Source organism: Aulostomus chinensis, chromosome 9, assembly GCF_037954235.1.
Source record: "Aulostomus chinensis isolate RoL2024-O1b breed Wild chromosome 9, RoL_Achi_v1.0, whole genome shotgun sequence".
In the NCBI taxonomy this organism is placed as follows: domain Eukaryota; kingdom Metazoa; phylum Chordata; class Actinopteri; order Syngnathiformes; family Aulostomidae; genus Aulostomus; species Aulostomus chinensis.
In genome coordinates this window covers 27,704,538-27,714,301 of record NC_141328.1, presented here as the reverse complement: position 1 = coordinate 27,714,301, position 9,764 = coordinate 27,704,538, and the positions used below count along the sequence as shown (strand labels likewise).

Sequence of the window (9,764 nt, the reverse complement as noted above, 5' to 3'; positions counted from 1 at the left end):
GAGAACCTGTGGAACCTGATAAGGTCCACCTCTTGGAACAAAGTTGAATGCTGCATCCGGAGGTTGAATATGAAGGGAATTGACCCAAAAAACACAGAAAGGAAGGCAGTTTTTGTTTCTATATAAACAACTTCATAGTCTAAAAAACTTATAAACCTATATATCTATGCTTACATTTATTTGTCACACCTTCAAATGTGGGCGGGAAGGCCCACAAATCTATGCATTGACTTTTAAACTGTTTAATCCTCCTGCACTTTGATAGTAATCAGTGCCAGTTTTCTCTGAGGTCTAAAATCAGCTGCCAGGTAGAGTCAGGTTAGGTTAGATCAGGTGAGGTGAGGTTAGGGCAGGTCTGCTGCGTAGAAAACTATTTTTTTGTGTGTGTTCTACTTGTGTGACTGAGTGTAAAAATGGACGTTTGCCTGTAGAATGAGCAGATTAAGAGATGCTGGCAGCTGCAGGTAACCTGACGATGCTCTCAAGCAGCGGTGAATAATAATAACAATAATCCAGCTGCAGGGTTGGTGAGAGGCAACTTGATCAAATTAGTCTGTTACCAACTGTGTGTGCTCTCCCGGCTCCTGGCGTCAGACTGGCAAGCATCTATTTATATCATATGTCCTTTGGTCTCCAAAATGGATTCATCTTATTTTTCTTTAATTAATTAAAATGTCAGAAGATGGATAGCTCGTGGAATAAATCTCCATGATGCTTTTTTCCCCCCCTGCCAGGAAGCTTCAACACTTGAAATGACAAATATTTCATTTCCAAGGTAGTGGCTCATCTCATTGGGCGTTGATTCTGAGCGTTTTCTTCACCCAATCCCACCTGATACGATCTGTTTCCCAGGCAGTTCACCACAGTTGATGTCACTGTGTGGTGGAGATGAGAGCGACTGAACTACAGGGGGAAGGTCTGCGGTCTTGAAGTCCGAGCTGCTCGCCAACTGGCTCGTCTTTGTCAAGTGTGCGTTTCCCTTTTCGCGGAGGTGTTTGACATCAGTCTTTGAAATCGACGCAGCCGTGACAGGAACAGATGATGGAGATGTGTCACGTCTGGGTTGGTTGGTTTTGCCTCCATTCAAAGATAAACACCGTCATCGAAAATGTGAAAAACAAAACCAGTGCCGGGTGACGGGGTAAGAGACGCTGAATCAAACAAACTTGAGAGTCAAGGAGGGGGGCACGCCGTCTCCCAGCTTCCTGTTGGAAGCATGTGGTTCTTCTTTGTAACGGTAAAAATCACCTCTAAAGCTCAACATATTCACCAGGGGACTGCAGATTATTTCCTCAGAACTCTCAAAGCTGCGCTTCATTTTTCTGACGCCTTTTTAATTGTGACAACTGAAATCCTCCCTCTTGTGTGCGGCGCATTGTTTTGGTGTTTTTACTCTCTCAGAACTGTAAAGAAGACATTAGCGGTGGCAGCAAGTTGCAGCCAGTCAGAGCTGCGACAAACACAGAGGCATTAATGTCAACGCGGCCGCGTGTGGAGCTGTTTACTCCGCAGCTGAGAATGAAAGGAAAGCAGCAGTCGGGTAAAATGTTCTTTTAGAAGGTCTGAGGTGAGCTCTCATTCGTGATTTGGAGCTTAAAAAATAAGTCATGTTTGATAGGTTGATGTGATGAATTGGTCCTCGACCTCACGCGTCCTTGAGACTTACCCAACGATTCGATTTTTGTTTTCAGATCAGAATCAGAAATCCGTCATTGAGGCCCTGTCAAAGGTCAGGAAATATTCAAGAATGACGGATAAAATCAAAATTGAAGGAAGTAAAAAAATACGTGGAAATAATTAAAAAGAAATACATACAAATCAGGAACATGCAAACGGAGGCATGTTTCATCCCTTTTTTTTGTCACCTCTCATAAAATGAGTCCAATATGAATGGTAATTATACACACTGAAGACCTGGCCGTCGTAATAAAGGAAGTTGGAAATAATAATAATTATCGGTAACTCAAATGAGCTGAGAATCAAAAGTTGTGTTTATTGTGTGCAACAAATTCTTGGACTTGTGTTACTCGTGCTACGTGAGGCTTATTCCGGCTGACGTATGAGCTCAGTCGTTCTCTAATAGTCAACTAAATTTTGATATCCTAAAATCAAATGTGATATTGGTTAATTAAGCATAAATTAAAGCCTCAAGAGTCATTTTTGATCAAACAACGCTGTAGTTCCTTTTCAGGAGGAGGAAGAAATAAAGCCATAATGTTCAGTGTTGAAGTACTCATTGAGCTCTACTTTTGCCAGACAAAGATAGAAGTAGAAGTAGAAGTACAAGTATACAATCATCACCAAACAAGGAAACAATCACTTTTACAATAAACATAACTTTATTGACAGTAAAAAGATTTGAGAATATCGAGGGGCACGCATTTGTAACTGCAGAAACATCTCGGAAAGCAACATGACTTTTTGAAATAATGAGGCAGTTTTACATCTTTAACTTTGAGGTAAAGTGTTTTGTCATGTCACATCATTCACAAAATATCATAAAACATTGAAGTCCACACGAGTAGACAAAAATCCATGCCTCATTTTTACTTCTTAAAATTACTTCACATTTCAAAAATAATTCACAATTCAGGTAAAAGCAGAAAATGACAAGCACACATGCTATATTCCATTCACACACATTTCTCTACTTATCAAACCAAGTGCATTTTAGATTTTTTTTTTTTCTAACACAGTTTCAAGTACATTCTGCAATTAAAGGAAATCAAGTTCCACTATGAAGCAGCAAACCCACAATAACGAGTAAGAACACTGAGTTTGGTCTCATTCATGTTCCCAAAGTCAACATTTTCAGATAACTCACCGTACGGTAGCAATAAGGTATTCGGGTGCTATAAAGAAGCAGGAGGTAACATTTCATGGACTTGAGGAATATGCTGGATAAGATTTGGAATATAGCTGATCAAATACACCAAGGCTGAAACAAACAACACTAACTAGATAATCACAAGTGGTAACTGAATCGATTCTAACTGATTTAGCAATACAGTTTTTAAACAATTAATTCGATGCTTGTTCAGTTCTGCTGCTCAAAGTCTCAGCCTCAAACGCAGAGAGTAAAACCACAAAATAATTACTTTTAGCTGAAACGATATTTAATTCTCAGTCACACATTGCAGCAAAACTTGATTGTAACCAGTGCAACGCTGTGGGGTTCTGTAGAAGGCCGGCTTCGTTAAAAAGATGTTGCAAATTAGCTGATCAATTATTGGGAGCGTTCTGCAATTCTTTTACAATCACAGGGAAGAAAAAAAAAAACCCAACAACAACAACAACAACAAAAAAAGAAAAACGAACTTGTAAAGCAACCAAGTGCTTCGGTAAGAGACTTTCAATGTTGAAGCAGGGAGCCCAAAAGTGCAATCGCGTGTAGATATCCCACCCTACGGCTCATAGTCTGATCTGCACCAGTAGTCTACGGCTCACTTTAAAATCCAAAAAAACAACAGTAACAAAAAAACAAAAGAAAAACCCATCTATTGTACATCTGAGCCCTCCAAGCATATGTCATCCTCGGGTGAATGTTTTCAGTTTCAGTTCCTTCGTCACGTTGATAGACTTGTGGCTACGCAGCGGACTCCAACCCAGCTGCAGATCTTCTCCCTTCTGACCCGACTTCACACACCGCGCTGTAAACAATATGTGTTCCTACAGCAGCGTTCTACTGCAGGAGTTAAGGCAGTCCATTTCAGTGCTTCGTCTGTGACAAAAGCTCCTCCCCAACCCAGAGGCACAAAGCTCTCAGTGCATATTAAGCTGACCTGACACACCACACAAAACAGCCCCCTCCACCACAAAAACAAAGCTCTTAGTGCATAAGCATACCAAATGTAATGTACACGCCATGCTTTTCTTCACTGCCTGCGAACAGGTGTGAACTAAATCAGAGAAGATGGCTAGTCAAGATTTTTGAGCACCAGTTTCCGTTTAGTTTTTCTAGTAAAGAGGAAATCCCCCAAGAAGGCACTTTTGAAGCAAAACCAGTTGTTTTGCCAGATGATTTGATATGGGAGTGCAATCAAATAGAAGGTAATTTAACTTTAAATTCTGCAGAGAAAAGATTCTTCACCCGCTTCTGCTTTAGTTTCATAAATATTCTCACAATAAAACCACAAATGCTTGATTTTACACAAAGGATTTAAAAGCAACTTGATCTGGTGCAGAACAAACATGAGCCCGCAACCTTCAGAGAGCAACAGTCACCTCCTCTCCTCGTCTGACCACGGCTCCCTCTCCTCAGCCCACCTGGTGCTCTCCTCGACTGATGTGAGAGGAGAACTCGTAGCGGTCTTGGCTGCGGTGGCCACAGATGTTGCACTCGAAGGGCTGGCGGAAGCCGTGACAACCCATATGGATGGTGAACAACACATGATCCAGGAAGAGGATGCGGCAGTGCGGGCAGTGGAAGGAGCGCACAGGCTGGTCGTCCCTGTCCAACACCTGCACCTCCCTGGGAGAAAGGGGCGTACCAGGGCTCCTCTTTACTATGGTGGGGGGTACAGGGCACGCTCTCTCCCACTCTGGGTCCAGTTCTTTGGCCTGGCTGGGGCTGGAAGTGCGAAGGCTGCAGGGCAGTGCTAGGGTTTGGTAGTGGAGGTGGTGGTTGTTGGAGGTACTCGTGGGGGCTGTTACCCTTGTGCTGTGCTCTTCTGCTGGGCTCTCTCTGTCTGTGGAGTCGGGACAGCCGTTGGGTGAGGTGGTGTGGCTGTGAGCTGCGGAATGGTCCTCAGCTGCCTCCTGCCTAGCCAGGCCGAGAGGCATCACTGCCAGTCCACCTCGGGGGCCTTGAGGAGGCACGTTGCTGTTGATGGAGCCCATAACTGTGCTTAGCTCCGACAGGAAGGCGGGATGGAGCTGAGACAGCGCACGTTTCTCCCCCTTACACCTGGAGTCCTGCAGATGCGCACGACCCAGCCTGGGGCCGTCCCCAGCAGCCAGGTGGTCTCCCTCCTTCTCAGAGCCAGAGGACAGTTCGTAAGGTGCTTCAGGTAGGTCAAGATCCATGTGCTTGTCAGCTACAAGAAAGAGATTAACAGCAATCGGTTGACATGCTTCTTCGGGCCATCGTCTGAACCAGCAACAGCACGCTAACATTTACAAGACAGCAGAAGTTTTTACTTTGAAACTCAAGTCTTAGGGGGAACCGTGTCTGCTGCTTTGCTTGTCAGGATCAGACAAAACCTACCAGGCTGCATGGAATATTTCAGTTTCGAAATAATTCTGTTTGACGCAGCATTTTTTAAAAAAATTTCATTTCTTTCATTTGCCCCGACAGAGATTTTTGCCCTGCAAAAAAATTTAACGCACAAAAAAAATATCAAACACTCAGAAAAAAACATTTGACTGTGTTACACGTTAGAATAGTTTTTACGTTTCCATACTTGAAAAGAACTCCAAAGAGGAGGCATCTTTTACAGCTGGATGAGGACGGATTCACTCAGTTATATAAAAAACAGTATATATGTATTTATATATATATATATATATATATATGTATAATTTAAATACTCACCCAAAAACTTCTGTGGTGTTGATCTCTTGCGTTTGGTGATGCTAATAGACAATCTGTCCACAAACTGGATTTTTTCATTGGTCGGCTGAAGCGCAGGTTTCGCCATTGTCTCTGTATTCACTGACTCGTCACCTGCCAACAAAAAAAAAAAGGCTCCAAACATCAGTATGTCGAGTGACTGTGTGTTTAAAAATGTTCAAACTGCCTCACTGCATATATTTACAATCATATGTGGATTACCAGGCTGCTTGTCTATGAAGTTTGATGTGCTTCAGGTGTGTGTGTGTGTGTGTGTGTGTGTGTGTGTGTGTGTGTGTGTGTGATGTGCTACCCTGAGCTGTCTGTGTCTTGACGGCTGCCTGGTGTTCCAGGCTCTTCAGATAACTATGGCAGCGCTCTAGATGTTCCTCCAGTGTGCTCTGTTGTTTGTAGCTGCGACTACAGTAGCTGCACTTGAAAGGTTTCCCCACTGTTGGAGAAGAAACTGTAATTCAGAGAAAATATTAAATACGTTTACTTGAATCGAAGGAAAGGCACAGACAATTGCATCCTATCGTCGTCGTCTTTTTTTTTTTTTAATGCCAATCAAAAACGCCTCTCATTGGCCAGCTTCAGCGAGAGGATTTTCCCCGCTCGTTTGAAATTCTTGAAATTCTTCTGGGTTGGTCGGCAGTGACCACAGAAAAATGCGTAACCTACAACCGAAACGTTCCACCGAAGTGAACCATTATTGGAAACAGTGACGTCAATCTGCTGAAATCCGGTTAGTACAAATCTTTTCTCTGAAAATGAACTTGAGACTTGAGACCTGCCTCACCTACGGAGACTGACTACCTATTGAATGCGTGCTCTCAAATTGAAAACACCGGCAGGATTTCCTGTTTTCAAATGTCATATTTTACATTACATGCTTATTTCCTCTGAGCTTCACAGAAGGGAGAAATGGGCCATTTTGATAATAACAATATTAATAATAATAATAATAATAATGAGAATGATAATAATGGGTAAAAAAAACAAAGTTACAAAGTTCCTCCAATGGAGAATTCTTTTTTGAATTCTCTCCTCACACAGCATATCTAAAACACTAAGGAACGAGGAGAACATTTTTGGTGAATATTTTTTTTGAGTTGTGAGTAGTTTACCTGCGTGTGTGCGTAGATGTCCGGTCAGGGCATCTCTCCTGCGGCAGGCATAGTTGCAAATGGGACATTTGAAAGGCTTCTCTCCTGAATGCAACTTGATGTGGCGCAATAAGTTCCCCTTTTGTGTGAAGGAAGCTCCACACTGGCTACACTGGAACGGCCTCTCACCTAAGGACACATGAATGGATGAAGGCTTTCACGCGGGATCGTGTAAATAGTTCTAATGTGCTTTTTAATCCATGAAGTTTTTGGTTTTTTTAAAGTATCAATGCCATGAACACTGCGCTGCCAGCTTGTTCTCACCGGTGTGGCTACGCTTGTGTACCATCAGCACATTGGGGCCAATACAGATCATCCCGCACACCTCACACTGCAGCTTCCCACTGGGCAGCCGGATAGGTCCTGGTGAAGCAGCATTTGGACTGGACATGTCACTGTAGAGATTCACTCTGTCTCTCCCATCCCCGGTGTACTCTGCACCCCCTTCTTCCATGGGCTCTCCTCTGCCATCCCTCTGGCTGTTATCTCTTACTGCCTCTCTGCTTTCTGGCTGTGGGGCACCGAGTGACTCATCCTCACTGCACAGCTCAACCTTGATGGAGTTTGCTGGGAGGGGAAAGTATGAATATGTTGAAGGCCACGGCGCCTGGTTCGATTCACTCGTGTTTGCATGTCTAAGCGTCTCTAGATCAAAAGGCTTTCAGTCGTCTTTGTGATAATAAAAATCTGTGAATTTGGAGTTTAAATTGTGGTGGATGTGCACAGCGAAAGCACTTTGATGGCTTAGAGTCCTGTGGCCTGCACACGATGCCCACCGCTGGAGAGAAAGGCCAGAGGAACTGGCTGATGCCAGTTTACTCCAAGTTTATTGGATTTGAACAAATATCTTTGTTCTGGCTTTGATCTCTACCTTTGATCAGAGAGATCTGACTTTGATCCCGGGAGACTTCAACCTTCACACTTTGTTCTCAGAGTCTCCCTTCCAATCGCTGGTTGGCCGCCATCATCAGTGAATTCTAATTTTGCTCCCAGGAAGAATCCTGACTCTCATCCCAGGATGCCATCTATCATAATGCATCCTGTGCACCACATCAAAGCCATACAGAACCCTGACTCTTATCTCAGATCCCCCCCAGACTTGGATCTCTGACCAGACTTGGATCTCTGACCAGACTTGGATTTCTATCCCGGAAGAATCGCGACTGGGATCTCAGTCTGCCACGCTGCCACCTGTGACATCATCTGACATCTGACTTGAGGAAAAAAAAAAACCCACTTAACTTCCCAAGTACTTTTAATGATGAAGCCTGTGAAACCCACATGACCAAGATCCAGTACAACAGACGGCGATAACTCACCATTGAGGGAGCAGTGCAGCGACGACTGCTGACAGTTTGGAGATCTTGCTGAAGGACCCTGCAACCCACCGTAAAAATCCTGCTCTGTTGATGACTTTCCTCCGTTGCCTGAAATGCAGATAAACCTGTGTTATTAAAAAAAACAACAGTCTAGAGACAAGATACAGACATGCACACGTGCTGTCCCTTCGTGCATAAACACACCTGGTGCATATGAGCGTCCATTGCAGTCATCAGCATTCATTCTCTCACCAGATGCCTACAGGAAAGTGATTAAAAAGATGTTTCATTTTCACATTCAAAATGAGCATTTAAAAAAAAAGAAAGAAGAAGTCCTAAGCACTTTGCTGTTTTATCTCTGAAGTTTGCTGTTTTATCTCTGAAGTTTGCTGTTTTATCTCTGAAGTTTGCTGTTTTATCTCTGAAGCTCTCTCATCTTTGTCAGCTGTCATCTCAGACCCTCAAACTCTGAGCTCTGCGCTTTCCTGGCGGGCGCCATGTCTTGCATCAACCAGATGAGTGGGCGAGTCAGTGGAGTCACTGACGGCCAGAGGTACAGAGATTTCTTTCATTTATAGAGAGACAATAATTTAGATACTGACCTTGTCAAGTACACTTAGGAGGTGTGGCTGTCTGTTTCTGTTCCAGGTGCCTAACAACAGCTCGACTGTGATGGCCTACTCCAGTAAACTTGAGTTTTCCTGTGTTAAATCTGTGTCATGTAGATTCCTCTGCACTGTACCCAGCTACGGTGAATGCCAGATCCTCCATTTTTATACAGAGCTAATGGAGCGGTGAAGGAGGAGTTAAAATTCAGAGGGTGGACAAAGTGGTGGAAACACCTTACACTGGAAATCACCCACGTGGAGTCCCACCGCTACACCACGCTGCTGATCTGAACCACAGCGTGCAGGGGGTAAGATAGAATTCTCAAAAGTTATTTTACGTTACTATCTGAAGAGAGAGCCATGTGCACTGGCCAACTTATTAGTCACGCCTGTACAAAAGCAAAGCAGTGTAACACAAAAACAACTAGTAAGTCAAGGAGGCCCATGATGGACATTCAGTTGCAGTGAATGTTAAAATTCCTTTACCAAAAGTGAAAAAAGAAAAAAGAAAAACAACCCCCAAGACACGGCTGCTTTTTGAATTAACTTGTGATTAATGGAGAATTTCTTTATGAATAGTGATATGAAAAATACATAAGAAAACTGCACCCAATGTAACATTGAAGAAACTGTAAATTACGAATAACTCAACGCCTTAATAACATAACTCCTAAAACATTTTCTGGATGAATGTGAGGGTCTCTCAAGCCGCCAGGAGGCTTTCACCAAACGGAACGGAAGAAAAAAGAAGCGACGTCAAATTTTACAGACTCCTTTAAGGACATTTATGTGTATTTTTGCTCCGCTTTGGTAAATTACTGAGTAAAATAAAGGCCAGCCAATAATAACATACCTATAATACAAAAAATGACAAATATTTGAGGCAGAAATGGGCCAAACTGAAAACCAACTGATCCCTACTTTCCCCTAAAATATACACACAGGCAGTGGCAGTTAGAGAGAATAAAAGACAGGGTGCTCCATGTATTTGTCATCATGTGATATTCGTATGAACTTCCCAGTTTTCCACCTGAGTCAACAGTAGTCTCAGCCTCCCAGCTGCCCCGATGTTGATTTCATGAAAAAACAAAGTTCATCTCCGTTTCACCTCACGTTGAAA

The 9,764-nt window shown here is 43.2% G+C and overlaps 1 protein-coding gene across 5 annotated transcripts in view; it reads right to left on the bottom strand.

Moving 5' to 3' along the window:
• Positions 1–2,402: 2,402 nt before the first annotated feature.
• ikzf4 (IKAROS family zinc finger 4) overlaps positions 2,403–9,764 on the bottom strand; it is an 8,340-nt gene continuing 978 nt past the window's right edge. For 3 of the 5 annotated variants that reach the window (XM_086214787.1, XM_086214786.1, XM_086214785.1), the window contains exons 2-8: positions 8,241–8,295; positions 8,037–8,144; positions 6,982–7,284; positions 6,679–6,846; positions 5,865–6,017; positions 5,534–5,665; positions 2,404–5,036 (exon numbers count right to left, since the gene is read on the bottom strand). In XM_086214787.1, the coding sequence (XP_086070913.1) occupies positions 4,258–5,036; positions 5,534–5,665; positions 5,865–6,017; positions 6,679–6,846; positions 6,982–7,284; positions 8,037–8,144; positions 8,241–8,280 (1,683 nt within the window). In that variant the 5' untranslated portion in view covers positions 8,281–8,295 and the 3' untranslated portion in view covers positions 2,404–4,257. Of the gene's footprint in view, positions 5,037–5,533; positions 5,666–5,864; positions 6,018–6,678; positions 6,847–6,981; positions 7,285–8,036; positions 8,145–8,240; positions 8,296–9,764 lie in introns of all 5 variants that reach the window. The other 2 variants (XM_086214788.1, XM_086214789.1) reach the window with 2 other exon arrangements.